We start from the raw sequence: 25,000 nt of genomic DNA on the forward strand, positions 1-25,000 counted from the left end.
GTGTGTTGGAGTAGTGGACCAACTAAAAAGTACGTAAATAAATACGATTTATAAAAATTAAAATAACTGATGGATCTCGCTCGGGGTACTCTTCTTCCTTAAAAGTGGTGGTGCTGTCCTCCGATGAGTCTGCTCTCGGAATCATGGTCGATGTTGTCGGCGTGGCCTCTAACCATCAAGTCAACGTTGGACGACTGAAAGAATGAAGGAGTATTCAAGAGTTCATTTACTTTCACGAAACCTTAATTATATAGTCGCTTTAGGGCTGAGGGGGCGACCACACAAGCTAGACGCTGCCCATCAGCCACTACACGAGTGGTGAAAGAAATATAAAAAAAGATATTGTAGTTAAATAATTTTAAATGTGGCAATAGTAATGGTTTTGTATTCTATTTTGCTTAAGTAAGAGGTTATAGGTTGCTTTTTTGAGAATTAAGAAATAAGATTTCGTCCAAAAAATATTACATATCCATTAGTCGAATATAAGTCTTCAAAGATCCAGCCCAATTTGTATCATTATAAACATTCAACTCTAGTGAGGACCGATGAAATCATCAAAGAAGACCATATAAAATTATGCTTTTAAGATAATGAAGAATTCTCTTAACACCTTCCCAATGATACTCAGTGGAAGAATGCATAAATTGACAGGCGCGATTAACTGTGAAAATAATGTTAGGTCATGTAATGGTAATATATTGAAGGACACCAATAATACTTCGATAGATCTGAAAGTCAATGATTGGTGTGGAGATAGGACGTGCATCATCCATTGTAGTTCGTTGAAGAAGTCCAATGATATACTTTCTTTGAGAGAGAAGACAACTTTAAGCATATGGAAGAAACTCCATGCCAAGGAAAAAAATGAGTTTTACCGAGGTCTCGAATCGAAAACTCTTGATTAAGAAGATGGAGGAAAGAAGTTATGCCTTTTTGATCACTGTCAGTTATTAAAATATCATCCATGTAAATTAGAAAAATATGGTATATTTTCCATTGCATTTATAGAATAGCGAAGAACTAATTTTTGACCCAGAAAAATCCTGAATATGAAGCCAATTAGGTAGACGATAAAACCACGCATGAGATATTTGTTGAAGATTATATATAGATTTCTGAAGTTTACAAACATGTGTTGAAAGTTATGAGTGAATGAAATCTGGTGGTTGCTCTATAAATATAGTCTTCAAGTTGATCGTGAAGAAAAGCATTGGAAACATTTAATTATTGTATCAGTCAATTAGAGCTAATAGTTATAGATAGTAACAATCGAATAGTTGTAATTTTGATGATCGGACTGAAAGTATCATTAAAATCAATACCTAGTTGTTGACTAAAATATTTTGCAACAAGACGAGTTTTGTAGCATTCAATGGATCCATCTACGTGATACTTGATTCGGTAAACTTATTTAGAGACTGCAATATTCATAAACGGAGTACGAGGAACTAAGGTTCATGTTTCATTACGGAGAAGAATATCAAACTCTGTAGCCATCACAATACGTCAATTTGGGTCTTTGACTGCCTGTGTAAAGCTAGTTGGTTTAACAAAACTTGAATAAGCAATTAGAGTCTGTGGAAGATGATAGCGGGTGGAAACTAGTGGGCATCGAGCATAAATCTCGCTTAGAGGAAATATACGACGAGGAGTATCATCATCGAAACTACTCGAAAATGAGCGGTCAAATTGATGGGAATCAGGACTAGAGCGCGGAACATTGCTAGATCTTAAGTCTGCAAGATTTCGTGGAGATGGAACAAAGCCCAAAATTCCATCTTCCCTTGTATTTTGATTATGTCTTGTTAGAGCAACCTGTGAGAGTCCTGATATACTATTAGGGGAAATCAAAAAGGTATCTTGATTATCTGAGAGAGTGTCTGAGGGAACAACTACAAATGGAAAGAGAGACTCATCAAAAGTAACACGTTGAAAAATATATATTCATCCAGTAGATATATGTAGGCAATGATACCCATGATATAAATTACTATAACCAAGGAAAACATATTGTTGAGATCAAGGATTTAACTTATGTTTAGAGTAAGGTCGCAACCAAGGATAATATGCCCAATCAAAGATACGAAAGAATGAGTAATCCAAAGAGCGATTATAAAGTATTTTTCTAAAGGACTTTTGTTTTGAAGTAGTGGAGTGGGTAAACTATTTATAAGGTATACTGAGGTTTGGACAACGTCATCTCCAAATTTAAATGGAACTGAGGCATAATTAAGAAGGGTTAAGGCAGTTTCAATTATATGACGATGTTTCCTCTCTGCATATTCATTTTGTTCAGGAGTGTGGCGATAAAAGACTCAATGAAGGATGTCTGAGAAGGTAAGATTCATTTACTTTCATGGAGGTAGACTGTCACATAAGTCCTGAATGAACTGAGTGGACGATCGCACAAGTGAAACGTCGCCCATTGGCTAACTACACAAACAGGCCGCTGCTCCAAGGGTGACAATCATTTGTCTATATATACTATTGGTGATGTCTGACCGTTAGTCTGGTGTCGCTTTTCAGGTGGGGTCGATTTTATAGAGATCGGAAAGAGCCCGCTCGACCGAGATCCCTCGTGATTCTAAAATTACTATGGCTGCTCGGGTAGGAAAGGTTGGGATTTGATGGACCTTTATTATGGTGAGGGGCTTCTCGATCCGGCGTCAACGACGGAGCCAAGATTTGTAGCCTGCTTGCGCTACAAATGTCCTCCAAAAATTTCCTTGGGCTAAAGACCCTCTTGTTCTACTTGAGAATTAAAAATCAATATAACCAATTGGTAAAATTAATACAACTTTAGCGGGATCAGGTGGAACCCCCCCTAGCTCCGCCATTCCCGGGTATAGAAGATTGTGATAGGACGTTGATCCAATCGGATTTTATTACCGGGCTGCATCAATAACAAAAATAAAGCGAGGAATAAGTACCATTTTCATAATACATAGATCCCATGCCGCATCTCATTTCACTGTCTTCACGATGCGAACACTTGAATTAAAAATTAATCAACTCGGTCGGCATGAACAGAGAGAAAGAAGGAATGCGAGTTGAAAAAAGTGGACCAACGAGGTTCCTTTTCCTCCCAGAGGATTTCGCGGAACAAGAAACAAAGAGCCTATCTATCTTTTTGATTGGCCAGCATCAGCATGGCCCTACAAAAGGAAAGTAGATGGCTAGCTGTTGATTAAAAAAACAGGGTTATAGTCGAAGAGCTGGATAGTAGCTAGGCATCTCCTTTAACGAGTGACACAAAGGAAAGGAATCACTTGCAGATTAAATAGGAGAGACCGCAAGCTAATTAAGACAGACTACTGCTAAGAATCGAGAAGACGAACGATCGACCATGAAGTTCCTGGTTCGGAGTCCATGCTGCTCGTGCTTCTGCTTTGTGAAGACGACGAAGAGCAAGCCGAAGGATCAGAAGGAAGCAAAAGGGAAATGAACGGTTTCCAAACTCATGTGAGAAGAAGAATTTAATTATGCTGTCTGTAGTTGCAATTAACTCTCTGCACGCGTAGAAGTGCTGTGTTTTTGATGTTTAGTGGTGTTTTATGTGTTCTTTTGTCTTTCTCGGATATTGTTCCTCGCTGTCTGAAACGCCCATCTCTCGCATCTGCTGCCTGCTGCGCCACTGAAACCGGACCAGTCTCTGCTGTGAATCTGCAAAACAAATTATCTACACAAACTGTCGCTCATTTTCCTGAGTGTTCAAGAAAATCTAGAAAAATGATTTCCATAAAAGTCCCGTAGTTAAAGAAAATCCAAATAGCGATCAGTACTGAACGAGGTGATCGGATTCCCCTCACAAAATTTCATTAGATATTTCTTTCTCGTGCACACACTAATCGTGAAACAGACGAGCGCAGCTTCGTATTTAAATTTAATTTTATGTCATCTATTTATTATATTTATCCTCATCGTATATTCTAGATATTTATTAAATTAAAAAAATAATAATAAGATAAAAAATTAACAAACTAGCATATAAGAAATAATAAAAATAATTTATCGTCGTCCTATAAAAATAGTATTAGCTTTATATTAATAATTTTACTTATTCCATTCAAGTATTCAATAAAATCATATTACAATATCGTATCAAAAAAATATATAATTCAATAAAAACATATTTAGATTTTGTTTAAAATTTAGAAAAAGAAATCTTTCTATATATTCTAATTATTCGATTATTTAATTGGATCCAACAAACATCTCTGTATTATTATCTGACATTGTAAGAGTTTATTTTTACGATTCGATCATAAAACTATATATCGTTGCGTTAAAACCCTTCAGCAACAGCAAAGATAAAAAAAAAAAATAAAATAAAATAAGAGATGATACGTGGACCAGAAAATACGGGGTGCATTTTGTAAAATAAGAACATCAAGTTTGCCATCCGAATCTGCCTCGGTAGCCCTTGCAATTTTTCTCTATTTCACCTGCAACCGCACGAGAATTAAAAGAGAAGGACGGGGAGTGCTTTCAGTTGTAAACCCAGCGGCCTGCGGGAAACCCTTGTACGATCTTCTCGATCCTTCTCTATCCGTTCCTGTCTTCCATGGGCGACGGCGTGAAGGGAACGGTCACCCCCCTCGGATCCCTTTTCTCCCCCGAGGAGGCGCGGAAGGCCGCACAGCGGGTGGAGGGAGCTGTCGTCCAGCGCAGTAGCGAGCTCCGGCGTCTCCAGGGCTTCGTCTCCGAGAATTCCGCCCTTATATCCCTTGTTCGCTCCCTTCCGGATGAGCTCTCTCACGAAATCATGGCAAGAGAAATTCGCTTTCCTTTCCTTCTTTTCCTACTATCTAAACCCCCCTCTCTCCCTGCTAAAATTCCAACTCCTATCATTGTCTCCCTTGTAAAATCTGATAGGTTCCTTTTGGAGGTGTGGCTTTCTTCCCTGGCCGCCTTATCCATACCAACGAGTTTCTGGTATAAAAATTGCTCATTTCGTTGAGAATACCGTTTGTTTCTAGCGCGATTGAATCTTTTTGGCACGGGGAATGATTTCGTGGACTTAGGTATTGTTAGGAGATGGATATTATGCAGAGAGGACTGCGAAGCAGACTATGGATATTTTGCATAGGAGGGGCAAGGCAATGGAAGCCCAGGTTGAGGCTTTGAAGGCGACGATGTTGGATCTTGAGGCCGAGGTTAAGTTCTTCAATTCCACAGCGGAAGAGGCTATTGTAAGTGCTTCTACATAACGAGTTTACTCCACTATCAATCCAATGATTGGATGTAAAATTCTATATTTTTTCCTTGCTTTTCTGTGTTAATTTGGTTCTCTGCAGAATTGTCGATTGTGCAATCGGGGTTTGCTTCTAAGCATTACACAATAGGGTAGAGGTGTTTACAAAATAAACATGCTAATATTGCTGGTTATTGCCTATCTGTTTCTCACCTCATTTTCTTTATTGAGGATTTTTCAAAAGCTACTGGTGATAGTTCTTCTTGTTCAGCACAAAATATTTAACCTCTCAATGATGGCTCTATTCTCTACCGACTACCACTAACATCTTTATGATAAGAACACTCAGTTGAATATCTACATATGCTATATTCATGAATGATAAACTGTATCTGTAGTGATACATATTCAAGATAGTATAATGTGCGATATAACATTTTCTCATAACTCGTACATTATTGTTTTTTGTATGGCAACTGCTAATAGCTAAGATTCATGCTCATTCTTTATCCTTAGATAGGGTTTCTGAGAAAGAAAAATAATGCTCATATTTTCCTACATACTCAAAATCACACCCTTCATTCTCTTCTCTTTTTGTCCATTTAATTTCAGATTCTAATATATTCACTTTCCTCCTCTCACAGGAGGGGATTGTGGAAATAAGGGAGGAATATGTTGAAGAACCTGAGAAGAATTCTTTGAGTTCAGATAGTAAGCTACATTAGCATTTTCTGCTTCATCCCTGTGTTGTTTTCCCCATGATGTGTTGTCTAGCATTTATTAGTTTTCATCTAATAAGCTAGCATGTGATTAACATATTTGGAAAGAACTAAATTTATTGTGAATAATATCATGTTTTTGTATGCTATGTTAACTCACTCCTTGTTAGTTGTTATATTTCGATATAGAACATTTTTTAAGATATACATATTGTTCTTGTGAGATTTCATATTGATCTATTTGAAATGGAATCACATACTGTAATTTTTATTTTCTTAGTATAGTTGGCAACTTCTATGCTTCTCTTTGTGCAACTACTTTTGAGATTCTAACTTACTTTGATGTGTAATACACATAGTAAATATTCATTTGCAAGGCATGATATATTACTAGTTTGGGTGAAAGATGAAGTGCTTCCCTCTAATTTTCAATTTAGCTGTTTCAGATTCTTTACACTCCTGCAAGACAGAAAATCTGCAAAAGCTTGATGAAGATGAAGATGAAGAATATGCTCGAATTATGGCAAGGATAGAAGAACTAGAAAGGATGGAGGAGCTTGAAAATGGAAATACTTCAGAAGATAACACTCAGGAGAATGAGGATACTGTGGTTCGTGATGGAGATGGGGGTAGCAAAGCTGGAGATGAAGATGAAGATGAGGACATTGAGGCTGGTCATAGTTTCTCGACATTAGATCATAAATATGAAGTTATTGAGGTGATTCTGCACAAATAAGTTAAATTTCATTCAGGACTTCAATTTCAAGATGATTGACTAAACCATTTACAGCCAAAGCAAAAACTAAAAGATCCCTTACAGAAGGCTAGCGACCAAAAAGTTCTGAGTTCATTTATTTCTCGTCAGACCGGAAACATTTCAAAACAACAACTAAAGGAGGAAGCATTTGTAAGAGAACACTTGGTTATTTGTGTCTGGTTGTGTTTGTTTGTACATGTTTTTTATAATTGTAATGATAATTTTTTTTTCTTTTTCACTGCAGAGTAACTCGAGGATGCAATTTCCAGTTGAAGGTAAGCCTTCAACCATATGGGATATGCCTCCACTTGCTATTATCATTTTCTATTATTGTCTTATACATAGCTATTCAGTATTGTTGTAATAATATGTGACCTGTATTGCTGATTCTTCTATTATATAGTACTATTTTTATTGCTATTATTTGCAACTCACCTTTCACAATAGTTGTTTGTTCTTGAAACTACGGTTGCTCAAGGTACATTGTTTTTATTTTACATGTAAAGAAATTTGAATATAGTAGACAGTTTTTTTTGTCTAATGTTTATAGCAGTGCGCTATAAGTTTGTTTACTTGAGTTACTTTTGAAGAATTAAATGTTAATGTTTCCTATCCAAATTCACTACTCTTTTTGTTTGTAAGAGAGAGAACTTATGGAAACACAAAATTTCAGGCACCTTAATCTACCCTTCCTATCTCAATGTTTTCTTCCCTCTAGTAGTTATAAAAACTAAATTATATCACTTACCACTAGGAACATATTATGCATGGGGTGCCAACAGCTGAGTTGCTTGTGACATGGCATGCTTTAGCTATGTTTGCCTATGCCTGTGTTGGGTGGTAGGAAAATGACCCATGTGGTGAGATCAACATGCCCTGCAGCCAGCTTTTCTGAGCACAACACTTGCCTTGACTGCACACCTGAGAGCCAAGCTTGGTATAGTGTTGGGTTAGGTTGGGCATAACCATCTAGCCAGTGAAGTTTGACCTCAGTGTTAGGCATGATAAGGACGAGCTTAGTGGGTTTTCCCATGATTTCATGATATACCTCCTTATTTTATATTAAAATATCAATGTAATTGGGGTATTCTAGTATTTTATTGTAAAAAAATGAAAATGCTCCTAAATGTTAAAAAAACTTATTCTTTTATGAGTACCTTCTGCTCTGGCCTTTAATGATTAAATTTCTCATCTCTTCCTCATCTCTCATTTTGCAATCTTCACCCTCAACTCATTTTTCTCCTCATCTCTCATTATCACCCATCAATCATAAGTCTCAAACTCGTACTTTCTTATAACAATGTTCTGGTATTTAGTTGGAGCTAAGTCACATTATCAACGAGGTCATGGATATATCAACTTTGATGCAAGGACGAGGGAAGATTGTGTCGCTGGAGGCCTGTGGCTGCATTATGTCCGATGGTTTCATTATGACTACATTCATAATCCTTAAATACCAATTATGTCATGGGCAATATGCTCAAGTCCTTGATCGGTGACATGTTTTCCCACTACCTGTAATTGCGCTGGCAATGACAAAGCTTATGTTGTGGCCATGTGTGTGGCATACTCAGGTCCTCACTTTGAAACTGTTTCTTCCTCTTGCTACTTGACTGGAGTTGACTAGACAATATTCAGGCCGTTTACAGGTGAAATTGAAGACTATGACATTGACCACTAGCTATTCCATATGATTTCACAATAAATACTAGAGTAGAAGACATCTATGTTAGCAGTACAGTATAAATATCAGAGTCAACAGTTAGAATGTATGCTCATTGATTACATAATATTGTTTTTATATTTGTATGATTTTTTCAAAGTTTTGTATTTCTTTTTACAAAATTTTCCCTGCCCTGGCATGAAATGATTAGGCTCGTGTTAGCCGACGTCTGTATTGAACCATTTTTATGCCCAAGTTGGACTGAATACAGGCCCATGCTCGACCTAGACGTGATTCATTGAGATGTCTAACTGTGCATGCAGTTGCTTGGTCTGATTCTCAGTTTATTATGTCTTCAGTGAAGAAATTTTGCCTAAACTTAACTGGGTTGTATGTTAATCTAGAAATAGTCGACATAAATAGAAAATTTGTTAAATAACATTTCGATGTGTGTCACTGGAAGTTGCATTCTTATATTATTTGTTTATTTGGTGGAAGAAATTATTATGCCAATAAATTTCTCTTTTGTAGCACAATAAGATAACCATGTTTACCAATGACGAGCTAGTATTTCTCTACTTAGATTATTGTTTCAAGTCTTCAACATTGCAATGCGAAAAAATCATTGAAAATAATGGGATTGCATCCTGATTCTTTATTGGTTCCTCTATCCATCCAGCTCATTCTTTTAGTAACAAAGAACTGTCTGTTGGCAAAGAGAAGACTGCATCATCTCCATTTGATGCCCAGTCATCTGTTTCAAAGATTGAGGTATCTTTCTTTATGTAGTTGTTAGTTAGATTTCATTGTAGATCAATGCATGGCTTTACTTAAATGGGTAACTAGCAAGGGAAAGGTTACGGAGAGCTTAAGCAATACAATAATCTAAGCAAGTGGTTTATAATCCATGTGCAAATTTGTGAGAACAAACCCTAAGTGTGAAAGCATGTCATAATTTTATAGAGAGGCCTTTTACATCTCTTTGTTTCAGCTGTAGTTCTTACAACAAAAAACATTTTCCATAGCTACAAGAAATACTAATTTCATAATACATATTTACTTTTATCTGATTATAATTTTATAGATGATGATAATTTATATAGAGTTTTTTTTTTTTTTTCCTTTTTGCAGGATTCTCCGCATGAGACTACAGGACAAACACTTAATATAGTCTCAAGGGGTCACAAAGTCTGCCCTTTTTCTTAATAAGTGATAGTTGTTGATCACCTGCTTCTATGATTATTATTTTTCCCCTGCTATTATTTTTCCTGTGTAGGCATTTTCAGGCTCTATTGTTGAGCGTGATCTTGATCCTCAACCCGTACAGTCATCAAAAAATACCAATCTGTCACAGGTATGACACACACAACGATTTCTTATTCTTAATTAAGTAGGGATCTAAATACATGATGCTAGTACTATTTCATGAAAGATATGATATAGTTTGAACAAGTAACATAGAAAATTGAAACAATTGAATATGTTTTTTTTTGTCACCATCACATGCATAATGATAATTGCTACAACTAATGAGTTTAGTCTTATATTGCTAACTAATGATATATTGTTAACCTTGAGGGTTATTTATTAAGATGTAATCACTGGTCGAAACCATGCTTTTAACTTGATCTCAGAACAGACCTAGTGATAGTTGTCGCTCATCTTCTTCTATGATTAGTTTTTTTTCCTCGTGCTCATATTTTTCCTGTGTAGGCATTTACAGGCTCTATTGTTGAGTGTGATATTAAAGGGGAGTCTTGGCGCAACGGTAAAGTTGTTGTCATGTGACCAAAAGGCCACTGGTTCGAATTCTGGAAACAACCTCTTGTAAAAAACAGGGTAAGGCTACGTACAATGAATCTTTCCCCGGGACCCCACATGGCGGGAGCTTCGTACACCGGACTGCCCTTTTTATTGTTGAGCGTGATATTGGTCCTCTACCCATACAGTCATCAAAAAGTACCAATCTGTCAGACTGTCACAGTTATGACACATGCAACAATTTCTTATCCTTAAATAAGTAGGGATCTAAATACATGATACCAGTACTCTTTCATGAATCATGAAAGATATATTATAGTGTGAACAACTAAGAATAGGCATATTAGATTAGATATAATCAGATGTTGAAAAATGAAGCTAGATTAGATATAATCGGATGTTGAAAAATGAAGCAATTGAATATGATTTTTTTTTATCATCCTCACATGCATAATGATAATTGCTACAACTAATGAGTTTTGTCGTATATTACTAGTTATTGATATATTGTTAATCTTGAGGGTTATTTATTAAGGTGTGATCACTGGTTGTATATATAACAAAACTGTGCTTTTAATTTGATCTCAGACAAACCAAACCACCCCCTTTCACCTGCAAGTGTGATCTCTTGTAATCTCCTGCTCCTTGTAATGGCCTTCTTCTCCCTCATCTGGCACATGTCTCTTGTTGTCCCATGCCTTATGATGTCTGAATCCCCCTAATGATGGTGATCCTGTCCCCCCTGCCAACGATCTTTAGCTCAGCAATCTCGGCACTCTGTCACTTTCCCACTGTTTGACAATCCCTTGATTCCCCTCTACATGATGGATCATTCTGGTGAGTTTAAGTGAAATAATATCCAAGTTATGTTCCATAAAAGGAACCAAAATATACAAATTTGAAATAGCAATCTATGGCCTCAGCAAAATCTTTGAATGTTTTACAATATTTTATGAAGTAATCACTTTGTTGGTTTAAAGTGCAACGAAACAGGTTTTCTGATATTTATATGAGATAGAATAAGTTTAATATGTTGATGTTATGCTCTGATGGTGACGTGGATGACAATGCAAAAGCTAAAAGAAATGGAAGCTGAGTCTTTCACTAAGTATTTTAATGCCAAAATTCATTTTTTTGACTGAAACTTGTTTATAGATTGATTTTGGAAGTCTTGTGCAAAGACTAGAATTTAATAGTGTCAAGGTTGTAAATACTAACTAACAAATGCAAAAGGTATGCAAGTGACCCGCTACTACAAATATGTGTATTGTGAGTGCGTATGCAAAGGCATATACAGTCAAAATTTTAATAAGATTATTTATATTGATAATATGCTCAACATATAGATGGCAAGGTTTACTTTTCACTAATTTAGTCCGCAATCAATTTAATATATGCCAACCTAGCAATTCATACTATGCAAAATAAGTTGTATAGTTTATACTAATTAATCATATAATGATTAACACACCATCTGAAATATAACAAAAACATAAGTAGCATGCATATAATCAATATATTAAGTATAAATTATCAAGACAAACAGAAGATATGCTATAGAAAACTAAGACATGTAGTAATATATCATTCGATCAATTGCAAGTATATGTCGTGTGACCTTTGTGCGGTCTATCAGACCATGCTACGAAGTCGCTATAAATGCTCACAACACATCCCTTATACTACATCATCAACGACAGAGATGGTTATTGCACATGCACAATAACAAAAGTAACACACTATGTAAAATAATAGAGCTGCATTCTACAACAAAACAAGGGAAAATTACTCAAAACTCCCTAATAACAAATTATTCTTCCTCTTCAATCCCCATGTCAGAAAAAGTTTATTTCCACTCCCTGCATGCAATTTTTTCTTTGCTTCAACTCTCTAATGCATACCAATTTATCTAATTGCCCTTCATTTTTTATAGGTACAAAAAGTTCAAAATGAGATATAATTCTTTTTAAATTCAGCACATTTACATTAGAATCTAGTATATTTTCTATCAAATTGAGCACGATTTTTTCCCCGCCTACCAATCGATTGGGAGCTCATATCAATCGATTGACTTAGGCTTAATCGATTGGGTCAATCGATTCAGCTTAAGCCAATTAATGGTATGATTCCCCGATTGGATCAATCGATTCAGCTTAAGCCAATTAAATGGTATGATTCCCAATCGATTGATTAGACGGAAAAAAAGTTGTGCTCAATTTGATAGAAAATAGACTAGATTCTAGTTTAAATGTACTGAATTTAGGAAGAATTATACTTTTGGACTTTTTTTACCTAATAAAAAATGAGGGCAATTAGGTAAGTTAGTGTCCATTATGTTTGGTTAGGGAGTGAGAGCAAATATTTTCTGATATGGGAACTGAGGGTAAAGTTTAAGTTGTGGTTGGAGATTTTAAGACCATTTACTGACAAAACAACCCTCATAATTATGAAGCTAGTTTAGAGAATAGAACTCCACCTGTCCATAATTTGGCTGAATTTTACCCAACTCAGACCCCTCTAGCTCCTTACCAACCAGCTTTGTGCTAGACTAAGACATGCATAATCTGTTGTAAATTACCATATTAGACACTTTTTGATTTAAAGTGCGCCTCTTTGAATTTTGACTTAAAATAAATCTTCCTCCCTCCAATCTTAAATAAAAGAATCTAATGGTTGAGCATTAATCCAACTTTCAACTTCAATTGATGAGGATGTGGACGCAGGCATCTTTTCCCAAGTAAAACATATGGTGAGAAACTTGCCTTATAAAGTCACTCCTAGCATCGTTCTTGAGTTCACAGATCAAGCTGTGCTGCCTGTGCATTTTGTAATATCAAAACAGGTGATGAATGTATCAGGCATTCATCTGGAATTTCTATTTGTTAGATAATCCACACTCATTATATCTCTGCATACTATATTCCTGTATTAGTAATCAAGTATTTGATTACAGAATAGAACTTTTAATCTATTCTTCCATCTTTTTTTTCCGTGTCATCTCCATTCATCTTATGATGTTTTTTTGGGTAAAATTACCTAAATGCAACAGTCCTCTTCCAGAAACAATAAAAACAAACCTGTTTGCGTAGCTTATGCAAGTCCTTAGATTCCATCTTTTTGTAGTTCAATTTCTTGACTCAATATACCTACAATGTTCCTGCCGTAGTGCCTCATCTTGTTGTCCCTGATGGTGTCTATTTAGAAGTGTAATGGAATTGCTCCTGTTTTGTAGTCCTCTGCTCAGAGTTCCACAAAGCCAGTTTCAAGATTCAAGATGCAGAAAGGCAATCGTTAGTGTTTGATATGTACCTGTAAGTGTTCCTAGAAACAACTTTAAGCTTCAGTATCGTAGTCCTGTTTTGTAGTCCTCTGCTTCAACTTCTGTCTTCTATCTACTTTCGGTAATTCTCTTTTCTCTATTTGCAGTTCAATTTGATTAAAGTTATTCTCGGCCTCCATGCTGTTGTACCCAAATGAGGAATCTTGCCCCATGAGCATACAATTTGTCAATATATCATCTTCAAATGTTCTATTCAGGTTTTGGAACTGACTATCATCATTGTTTTTATCTTCCAATCCCTCTTGAACGTGATCATGGATGTGCGTATCAAGCAGCGTCCAATACAAAATGAACTGGTAATATGTGCGACAGAATCAAATTTTGCCCATTTTTTGTCATGTAGGTACCAAAATTCAAGTAAGCCAAATACAATGATTATATCATTGTAATTCATAGTTGTCTGAGTTGAAAACACTTTTTATAATTAATTTGTTTTAGTAATCAATTGTTGTCTCAGATTAACAACACTTAGCGGCCGTGAAATAATGGAGCAAATGCAATTCTTTTTCGTTGTACGTGCCAAAGAGAAAAAAGGAAATGCGCCTAGATTTATTTGAAGGGTCATATTCTATAATCAGGGGACAAATTGTTTAGAATTAGAAAGCTAAATGTGCATGACGCTCGTACTCCACCTCAAGGAACAAAGTGTAGATTCTTATTCCAATGCAAGGGTTGACTTTTCCTTTTGGGTAATCCAAATTAATTGAATCGCTGATCATTGGTTAGAGTTATTTAAATTGAGCAGGATTTGATTTGTCAAAATGAAAATTTTATCGAATTAAATTTCCGAGATGATTAATTATTTTGTTTCAGATAGGTAATTATGGTCAATTCACCTGCAAAGAACATGATATATATAAGTGCACTTGTAAATAGACGTCCATGAAGTTCCACCTGTAATTATTCATTTTCATCTCTATCATTCCATTGCCATAATATTTTTTGAGATGAGTACATGGCAAAGGAGGTGTTTTAATGGCCCAAGAAATAATAAAGCAATTCTAAATATCAACTTGGTTATATAAAGCAGTAGTTCTCAGGGCGTAACATAACTGGAGACGCATAGTTTCGTGGTCGTGAGGTTCATGATTCGATCCAAACTAATTATCATTTATTAATAATGTAACATCCATTTAGGATTATGTGCCAATTTCTTTGAGATATTTTTGATTATCTTTGAAGTCCTAATTAAATAAAGTTTGTTGTTAGTGTAATTACCATTGCTCGTGCTAATTCACAAAAGAGGATCAATAAGGGATTTCAAATTTGAAAGAACTACTTTGTTTGTTGTACCAAGGACTTGCATTGACAAATTGAAATAGTTAAGGGGCAATCTTGTCTTTGCAAAAATGAGTCTCCGGTCCATTCGATATGAGGATCTTCCTGTGACTCATAGTCTAGCTATTTTTTCAAAGAATATATTCCTGATTACACACTTTTCTTCTTTAAGCAAAGCAATATGTGATCTTGGTGTCCTCTTTCTAAATTTTGTTGCTATGTACATGAAAGAATTATTGCTACAAACAATTGAAGGTCAACCCCCAACATGGAGGGTATATATATATATATGTTGAGAAAAAACACTAATAATTCTAAAAAAAAAAATCTTAATCAAGCAAAATATACAGAATATATTCTACATTTACAGAGAAGAATCGCATCGAGAAAGAACAGCCACCAAAGCAAAGTTAAGCCAGATACAACTCTCTCGCTTACTGCAACAACTATAAATAGAGGCCTTGGAGGTAGCCATTAATGTGCCACAATGAAGAGAGGTCTTAAATGGAGACAAAGTTTTATCTTTGGTAGCCAAGAATGACTTGCCTATGCCCCCATAGAGGCTTCTAGGGTTTCTGAAAAGCCTGTTTGTGGTTTTCATGGGCAGTCATCTTGGCTAACCTGAGTGGCTCTTGTCTCTCCTCCGTGACCTACATTTCCTCCTCTGATTTCTATGCATGAAAATATATTGACCTTGACTATTTTTCCCAGGTGAGAGAGAACTGTTAAGTCAAAAGCATGCATGCATAGTTGCCAGCAGTTATTCTGTATCTGTTCAGAAGGAAAAGGAAACTAGCTTCCAGAGGGGACGAGAGGAGGTTTAACATGAGGATTTAAGAGCTAAAGGGGAGACTTTATCCTTTCTATATTTAATTACCTAATTGTTCCTTTAATATTTTGGCACGGCTTTAGGATAAATCTACTAAGTGTGAATAAACATTGTCTTAAAGTACAAACAATTGATGGGGAGACCTAGGTTTTGTATGCTGTGTTATATATTGTGCCCTCTTTTGCAGTATCATATTTGATTGCCTGAAGTTACCAAACATATATGCATTAATTGTTCTGATAGCCATTAATTATAACTCTACTAAATCTGAAGCCTTACAGGACCTGTCTAAATTGCTGAAGAACAGAAGATCAGAGATGTCTTATTGGGTGAGTATTTTGTTAGATTTTCTGAGAAAGGAGGTGTTGAGGTCGAAAGGGAAGAGGCAAACATGGAACGCTAGAAATTTTAGCCATAAGGCACATAGTACTTGCGATGTTGTACTGATCACCTTGTTAATTTTATTTTATTATACTTTTGTTGCCTCTAGATTTTCAGAGGGGACGTTGCTACTTGGATTTGTTCTTAACTTCTTATATCATGTCCAGGTGTTTAGATGATAAACTTTTAAATATTTGATATTTATTATATTCTGATCTATATCCTATTTGAAAGCCGTAGAGATAGCGCGCTGGGAAAAGTGCTGCCGCTGTTGACCTAGAGAAAACTTCGCTAGGGAGAGACGATGACACCCGACGCTCCTTTCAACTCCTTTCTGTGCACACTCAAAAGAGCTAATAGAACGTTAGGGCACAAATCAGGGAAGGGGTCCCTGACGTAGACTTTCTAATGCTCAAGTCAATAGATAGCTGAGCAAAAAGTGGAGAAGAACTAAAGTAAAATTAAGTGAGTTTGATGAAGAGTAATGTTGTGCTCTAGTATCTAAAGTGTACCTTGCTAGCGGAGAACCCTCTTTTTATATCACCTCTTATAACTCCGCAGTAATGAGGTGACAGGAAATAGTTGGTGTAAGAAGATGTCGGATAATGGAAGGTATACAATATAGAATTTGTACAATTATCCTTCAAGAAATCTTTGATTATAGGTATATAAACAGTCTCATGTAACCTCCGCAATAATGATAGAATTTGTATAGTCACCTTTGTAAGAAGGTTCTATTGAATACATATGTTGTAACCGAAGAATATTCTCTGACAGATAGCTATTATTCTGACAATCTGTTGTGATTAACTGGCAATATTATCTCTTGAAATATAGTCCGACTGGATTCTTGGACGCACAGGGAATCTCGATAATCTCTATGTACGACCGGCTTTGTAATGAGAATTACCTTATGTATTTTGCCTTGAGCATTCTCCTGGAATATATTTCGATCGAATACTTGGACGAACAGGGTATCCCGACCATCTTTATGTTCGACCGACTTTTGTAATGAGAATAACCTTATGCATCTTGCCCTGAACATTCATATATGAAACGGGAACAGTGCTTCGTAAACCCGAGTAAACTTATAAATAGGAGCACTATATATATACCTTTGAAGGGGGAGTTGAATCCCATAAGTCCGACCGACAATAAGTCCAATCGGCAATATCCTTGTAGGCTCATACTGAAGATCTGATAAGTAATGAGGAGCCAAGTCTCGCAAGTCTGGTCAGCTCTAGGACCAATGAGTCGTACGATGGGAGACTGACTATTGGATAACAAGGCGCTTAGACTTGTAGGTACGACCATCCTTGTGATGGTCTGATTTATACTGAATGTTGTACTGCACTGTAGGATGACATCTATAAGCTGAAGGTAATATTGTAAAAGTGGAGAACTAAACCCCATCTGCTCAATCGACTTCAAGGTTGTTCGGGTTTAGTCTGTATGTCTTGGCACTGAATGGAGAGATACGTTTATTAAGCCCGCCTAGCTTCAGGGATGTTCAGCCATATTTTCGGCCATATATTGAGAATGAACACTAAGCTTAAATAAGCCCGGATGGCCTTTGGCTGGTCGGATATATAACAGAGTTATGTTATACAGGTCATAATTTCGACCATCCTCTGTGCTGGCCGATTATTCACAAGTGGAGAACTGGATCCTTCAAGTACGATCGGCTTTTAGGCCGACTGTCCTTATACCGAAGGCCTTAGCGTCAAGTGAGGAGCTAAGCCTTGATGAGGAGCTACCACCTCACCTTGACTTTGACTACGACCTTACCTTGACTTTGACTTCTACATCACCTTGACTTTGACTTCTACGTCACCTTGACTTTGACTTCCATGTCACTTCTGGGTCTGTTCATAACATCCTGTATCACTAGTCTCCCTTTCAATTCTAGTCGAAGGAGACTTGTAGCTGACTGACTAGACCCAAGTCTTATCTTAGTCTGATCACCCAACTTATTGGTCTGACTGACTGGACGTGCTTTTGATTAGACTGTCTGGCCATGTTCCCACTCGCACTTTAAATATTACGATCAATTTTTATCTTGGAAAGATGCATGCCGAGTTTTTGACAATCCAAGTAATGCTCTAATGATACACGAGAAGGTATTTTTCAGCGTAATGATGCGATTATCTTGCCCATCATAAATTCCCATTTATGGGTAAGTGCCACTTATCCCACTACCTCATTCTTCGAAGCGACAGTTGACGTACACCTTTTCGTACTGACCAATGGTACTCCCTTCTTTGCAATCTAATGATTACCAGTAAGTAGGCCATTTTGATTGAATGGTTGAGATTGGAAAGTATAGCTCATGGCTTTTGTTTAAAAACCTTAAGTGATGTAGAAACCAATCACTTGTGCTTCATCTTCTCTGACCTTCCCTCTGGAGATCTCCACCAATGGCCTTCTTGTAACCAGTGCTAGTAAGTGTTAGGACCCTTGACAGCCGGCTACAGAGAGGGGGAGGGTGAATAGTCCCCGCACAAATCAAGCAAAAAGACCTTTCTTGGATTTACAGCTTTATAAATCTAACACTTGCATAAGTATAATAAAGAAACTAAAAGACAGAGGCACCGAGAATTTACTTGGTTACAACCTGGGAGGTTGTTAATCTAAGGAAGTAAAGCGCACTAATTTCTCCTTCAGGCGGAGAAGCCTCTTTACAACAATGACAACATAGAATCAGAGAGTTAAAGAGAAAACTAAAAGCGTACCAGTGTTGTTTCACAGTTTCTTTCTTCTTAGCTTCTAGTAGCAGGGCTGTTTATATAGCCCTGCTCGGGGCGCCTGGAACCTTTTCAGGTGCCTGGAATGAGATACAAATCTATCCCCAATGCAACAGTCGAAAGCCACATTGATCTGGATAAAAGTCGGGTTCCGAGCTCCCCGGACTAGTCCGGGCGCCCCGAATTGGTCCGAGATCCCCGGGCATCAGAAGTCAGCCTTTTGCTGACTTTTGGGTCGGGCCTCCATCTTCGGTTCCGCTCGCTTGGGTGATTTCAGCCATCAGGAATAGGGCTCACCCAAACCCAACTTCCGGCCTTCTCGAGCAAACTTCCGCTCCGGCTTCTCGTCCTTTAGAATCGCTGCTTGCTTCCTTCTTGTCCGCCAGCGTACTCTTCCACAGCTTTTTGTCCCTTAGACAGCTGCGTCTTTTACTTCTCGAGCAATTTTCCGCTCCGACTTCTCGTCCCTCAGAAACACCACAAGCTCCCTTCTCGTCCGTAGTGTACTCTTCTGCAGTACCTCGTCCCTCAGACACACCGAGCCCATCGGCTCTCTCCCGTGTCGTCCTTCTCGCTAGCTGCATCTTTTGCTCGACTTCCTATGCTCCAAAGTTCCTGCACACTTAGACAAATGGTTAAACACAACAGGACCTAACGTAACTTGTTTGATCACATCAAAACTACCTTGGGTACCAACAATCTTCTCCTTTTTGATGTGAGCAACTTAAGTTAAGTTAGGGTAAACCAACATAAGTAAAACCAATAAATTTTGCAATAAAGTGCAAAAATTAAAAAAGTTTACACTACCTCTCCCTAGACTTAATCTTCCATTCTCCCCCTTTGATCACATAAAAAGCGGGGTACTTCAAAAGTCTAAAGGTAACTTGTCAAGAATTTTAAGTCGTTTAACAAACAAAATTCTGAATTTATAAGGTTAAAATGACTTTAAAAAAGTTGGTGAATGTTAAGCACATGTCTAAGAGGAAAAAAAATTGAAAGCCTTAAAACAATTTTAGAAATCTTGAAATATTTTCTTAAAAATTATAGAGCATGCATTTTGACAAAAGAAAATACATTTTCAAGATTTATAATTTAAAAATTCTTAAAAAAAATTATGTTTAGATAAATAACTCAAAAACTTTTTAGAAAAGTTTTCTTAGTTAGCAGGGATAACTCTTGAAAATTTTGAAAAACAAAATTCAAATATTGAAATTTTTCTATAGATGAATATTGAATTCCTCTTTCTCAAAAAAATTGAGATCAAATTAATTTTGGATAATAATTAAACTCAAAAGGAATTATATAGTTAAAAAAAAAATCAATTGCAAAAAATATAAGCATGATCTTGGAATCCAAAATAGATTCCTTTCTATAGGATTAACAAGAAAATTTTTAGGTTTTTGACAATTTTCTAATTTGCCCATTGTGATATTTAAATTTATATTTTAGTCTATAATAATTTTTAAAATTCGAAGCAGAGAATTTTGAATATTCAGAAATTTTTAAAGTTTGTGTATGTTCCTTTAACATTTCATTTTCTGTTTTTAGTTTGTCGAAATCCTCTAATTGACAAGTTGTTGCTAGAGTTCCTTTTAACTCATTATTCTCTATTAATAATTTTTTATTTTCTATTTCTGATTTACAAGAATCTTTCAACAATATTTTTATCAAATTAAACAATTGGTCAGGAGGTAGAGACCGTACCTGACTTATCTTGGCTCCCCCTATAGAGCTGCTTTCCTCTGACGTTGCTCCCTCTTCATTGATGCTCTCAATTCTCATTTTTGAAGAACTTTCTTTATCTTCATGTAGGTACTCGGCTATGAGAGCAATTTCGGCAATTTCCTCGTTTTCTACTTCTGATTACGACTCGAAGTTCATCGAGGAGTTAGATTTGACTACTTTTGGTTCTTCGTAGAGCTTTAAAAACTTTTCCCAAAGTTCTTTTGCATTCTCTAATTGCCGATTCTATCGACATCCTAGGCAGGAAGAATGCTCAGAAGGTGGAACTCAGCCTTACCGTTAGTCATGAAGTCATTGCGTTGCTTTTCGATCCATCGATGCTTCTCAATTTCTTTTCCTTATTTTCTTTTGGGCATATCAAAACCATATTTAATTGTTAGTGAAATATTAAAATCGGTTTTAAAATATACCTCTATCCAACGTTTCCAAAAAGTGAACTTCCCCTCTAATACTGGTGGGTAGATGCACGGTCTGACTATCTCGTGTGCTTCGTTTAGCGGTTAGTCCTCCTGAAGTGTACGTGCTCTGATATCACTTGTTAGGACCCTTGGCGGTTGGCTAGAGGAGGGGTGAATATCCCCTGCACAAATCAAGCAAAAAGACCTTTCTTGGATTTATAGCTTTATAAATCTAACACTTGCTTAAGTATAATATAGAAACTAAAAGACAGAGACACTGAGAATTTACTTGGTTACAACCAAGGAGGTTGTTAATCCAAGGAAGTAAAGCACACTAATTTCTCCTTCAGGCGGAGAAGCCTCTTTACAGCAATGACAACATAGAATCAGAGAGCTAAACAGAAAACTAAAAGCGTACAAGTGTTGTTTCACAGTTTCTTTCTTCTTAGCTTCTGGGAGCAGGGTTGTTTATATAGCCCTGCTCGGGGTGCCTAAGATAACTACTTAAAAACTCTAAATAGAAAAAATAACCAAGTAGACTTATTCTCTAAGATTTAGGATAAATTAACTAGTAAGACTTGGTTCCCTAAGATTTAGAACAAAATTAAATATAATTAAAAAAACTAAACTTAATTAATGGATAAATACTTTTAAAAAATTCAATTGGGATCCCCTCCTGCATCAGTGGCTTGGAGTTGAAGAGAATTCATCCTCGAGTTTAGGGTGAGTGTATCTGACTCCAGAGCACAATGACTTATGTGTTTTACATTAAAAACATCAAAAATTTTTAAATGACTAGGAAGTCACAACCTATAAGCATTGTCATTAATCTTTTCTAGTATCTCACAAGGTCTAATCTTCCAATCTTTGACCTTGTTGTATTCACCAATAGGGAAATGGTCACGAGTTAATGCAACCCAAACCATATCACCAACGTCAAAAAGAACCTAACGTCGATGTCGATCTGCCCAAACCATATCACCCGAAGATGCTTGACCATCTCCTTAGCCTGAGGGTTAGCTTGTCCTATTGGAGAAATAGGACTAAATCTAGTTCCCCAGATGAGTTTTGTCCATAAACAACTTCGAAAGGACTCAAATCAGTGATCCTATTCTTTGATCTGTTGTATACAAATTCTGCTTGAGGTAAAACCAGATCTCATTGCTTTAGTTTGGTTCCTATGAGACATCTCAAAAGATTTCCTAAGGTTTAGTTCACTACCTCGATCTGACCATCCATCTGAGGGTGATAGACACTGCTGATGTTTCGCTTTGTCCCTAGGTTTCCCCATAAAATCTTTCAAAATTGACTAACAAATTTAGTATCATGATCTGAAGTAATAGTTTAAGGAATACTGTGTAAATGCACAATCTCTTTGAAGAAGAGGGTGACAGTCTGAACTGTTGGATCGTGATCGTTCGATAGAGGGGAGGTGAATATCGATTAAAAAAAACTTCGTCGAGAGTAAGCGCAGTGGAAAAGAAAGAACAATGCTAACATAGAACCTTTTTACTTAGTTCGGAGCCTGTGTTAAAGTGATGCCTAATTTCAATGTGTTTAGTTCTGGAATGATGCACTGGATTTTTTGTTAGGTTAATTGAGCTAATGTTATCAATTAAGACTTATACATTTGTAAGGTTCAAGTTAAAATCTTTTAGGGTGTGCATCATCCATAATAATTGTGCAACACACTCTCCTATAGCTATATATTCTGACTCAGTTGTGGATAGGGCAACACAGTGTTGCTTTCTACTAAACCAGCTGACAAGTGATGGACCCAGTAATTGACATCCGCCACTTGTGCTTTTGCGGTCTAATTTGCATCCAGCATAATCTGAGTCAGAGTACCCTATTAATTCAAAATTATTAGTCCTAGGATACCAAATATCTACATTTGTTGTTCCTTTAAGGTATCTAAAGATTTTTTTGACTTGAGTCAAATGAGATTCTTTAGCACAGGTTTGGTATCTAGCACACATACTAACTGCAAATAAGATATCTGGTCGACTTGCAGTTAAGTATAGTAGGCTACCTATGGCACTCCAATAGTATTTTAAATCAACTAGTTTTCCATTGGGGTCATCATCTAGGATTGTGTTTACTGCCATAGGTGTTTTTATCTCTTTGGTGTTTTCTATTTCAAATTTTTTAAGTAATTCCTTAGTATATTATTGTTGATAAATGTAGTTACCTTCATTTGTCTATTTGATTTGTAATCCTAAAAAATAGGTTAATTTGTCTACCAGACTCATTTCAAACTCGTGTTCCATTAAACTTGTAAATTCATCTAAAAATTCTGAATTTGTTGAACCAAAGATTATATCATCTACGTAAATTTGTGCTATAAAAATATCTTCTTTTATTAATTTGACAAATAAGGTTGGGTCAATTTGACCTTGGTTAAACCCTTTAGAGATTAGGTAAGAAGTTAGTCTTTCATACCATGCCCTAGGTGCTTGCTTAAGTCCATATAAGGCTTTCTTCAATTTATAGACATAATCAGGGTGTTCTAGACTCTCAAACCCAGGTGGTTGTCCTACGTAGACTTCTTCTTTTATTAGTCCATTTAGGAATGCTGACTTAACATCTATTTGGCATAGTCTAAACCCTTTGTGTGCTGCATAACTTAGTAACATCCTAATGGACTCTAGTCTAGCCACTGGGGCATATGTTTCATCATAGTCAAGTCCTTCTACTTGACTAAACCCCTTAGCAACTAGCCTGACCTTATTTCTAGTAATTTCTCCAGTTTCACTTAATTTGTTTCCAAATACCCATTTTGTTTCTATTATTTTCTTATTCTTGGGTGGTGGTACCAAGTCCCAAACTTCATTACGCTCAAATTGAGCTAATTCTTCTTGCATAGCTATGACCCAGTCTGGTCAAGTAGGGATTCAGCTATGGTTTTGGGTTCAATTTTTGAGATTAAAGATATTTGACTTAGATTTCTAAAGGATGATCTAGTTTGAACCATAAGATCTGGGTCACCAATTATTTGATCAGTTGGGTGATTTGGGTTGACTCTTATAGTTCTAGGGGGTTGACTCTCCTGAGGTTGTTCTTCTTATTCATGACTTAGAATTTGGTTGGTTCCTTCAGAATTATTATTTTCTTGAACAAATTCAATTGGTTGAAGTTGTGTTTGTTCTAGGTTTTGTTTGGATTCTTCAAATTTCACATTAGTAGTTTCTTCAATTCTTAAGGTAGCCTTATTATAAACCCTGTAGCCTCTACTATTTAGGGAGTAGCCTAAAAAAAATCCATTTTCAACTTTAGAGGTGAATTTTCCTAAGTGTTTTCTTGTGTTTAAGATGAAAGCTGGGCACCCAAATACTTTAAATTATTTTATATTGGGTTGTTTATTATAATAAACTTCGAAAAATGATTTGTTATGGGTTTTATTTAGTGTTGTTCTGTTTTGTACATAGCAAGTTGTACTAACAGCTTCTGCCCAAAAATATTTAGGTAATGATCCTGTCCGAATGCCGAATCAACGGACGCTGGGCACGTGGCGCTTCCGGCTGCTGGCGTGGATCTTCGACTGGCGACACCAAGCTCCGGCGAACCTGCACAGAAGTCGGGCCGGGAAGGGATTCCCGGCGGCGACCCTCCGACGCTCAAGTCAGGCGAAGCTCCAGAAAGAAACAGTGGCTTTAAAACTCGTAGACTGCGTACCTCCGGCGAAGAATGAGGGCCTTTATATAGGGCAGTGAAAAAGTGAGTGTACACCTACCGAGGTGTACACGTGTCCATAGCCCATACTCCAATAAGGACTTGTCAGTGAGCTTCCCTAACCCATACTGCTACAGTCTTAGCATGTCCTCGACGGGACAGCGGGATCCCCTGTCACAAGATTTGGAGCATGGCCCACACGTGAAACATACCTGCTGTCAGAAAAAGACGTTCCTTGTCCTTTTCCTCTTTGCTCCAAATCTGGCTTCCGGGGGGACAGCTCCCTCAACATCCGGCCGGACATATGCGATGGTTTACTTGGGGAGATCCTCCATCACGTGCTTTATGGGGACTATTAGCAGTGTTACCTTATGGCTTTGGCCGAGCGTGAGGTCCGCTCGGCCCACGACCTTTTCCACTGAGCGCCGGAACCCTGATTTCGACAGGGCGCCTTTAACCATCAGCCGTATATCGTCCGGTCGGCAAGCCGATCGGACCCATCCCTCTCCGGGCGTTCGATT

General features: G+C 36.9%; 1 protein-coding gene across 7 annotated transcripts; it reads left to right on the forward strand.

Moving 5' to 3' along the window:
- Positions 1-4,434: 4,434 nt before the first annotated feature.
- Positions 4,435-16,664, forward strand: LOC122053034 (RNA polymerase II subunit 5-mediating protein homolog). Of its 7 annotated transcripts, none has more exons than XR_006132150.1 (13): positions 4,436-4,768; positions 4,876-4,935; positions 5,025-5,192; positions 5,839-5,905; positions 6,351-6,631; positions 6,704-6,820; positions 6,915-6,945; positions 9,013-9,104; positions 9,465-9,521; positions 9,610-9,687; positions 13,327-13,405; positions 13,521-13,791; positions 13,892-16,664. XR_006132150.1 is itself a non-coding variant. In XM_042614875.1 (11 exons), the coding sequence occupies exons 1-11, from the start codon at positions 4,565-4,567 to the stop codon at positions 10,119-10,121; spliced, it is 1,230 nt and encodes a 409-aa protein (XP_042470809.1). In that variant the 5' UTR covers positions 4,435-4,564; the 3' UTR covers positions 10,122-13,298. The 7 variants fall into 7 exon arrangements, 4 of the variants coding, with proteins under 4 accessions (XP_042470809.1, XP_042470810.1, XP_042470811.1 ...); XR_006132152.1 differs by having other exon boundaries at positions 13,521-13,773; positions 13,873-16,664; XR_006132151.1 differs by having other exon boundaries at positions 13,521-13,773.
- Positions 16,665-25,000: the final 8,336 nt, after the last annotated feature.

The sequence above is a fragment of the Zingiber officinale genome, chromosome 3A (genome assembly GCF_018446385.1).
Source record: "Zingiber officinale cultivar Zhangliang chromosome 3A, Zo_v1.1, whole genome shotgun sequence".
Taxonomy (NCBI): domain Eukaryota; kingdom Viridiplantae; phylum Streptophyta; class Magnoliopsida; order Zingiberales; family Zingiberaceae; genus Zingiber; species Zingiber officinale.

Bases quoted from the DNA above. Each gene is read 5' to 3' on its own strand.
- LOC122053034 (XM_042614875.1), top strand. From the start codon at position 4,565: ATGGGCGACGGCGTGAAGGGAACGGTCACCCCCCTCGGATCCCTTTTC. The intron at 6,946-9,012 runs GTAAGCCTTCAA...CTATCCATCCAG, and splicing joins GATGCAATTTCCAGTTGAAG to CTCATTCTTTTAGTAACAAA. The intron at 9,688-10,046 runs GTATGACACACA...TTTCCTGTGTAG, and splicing joins AAAATACCAATCTGTCACAG to GCATTTACAGGCTCTATTGT.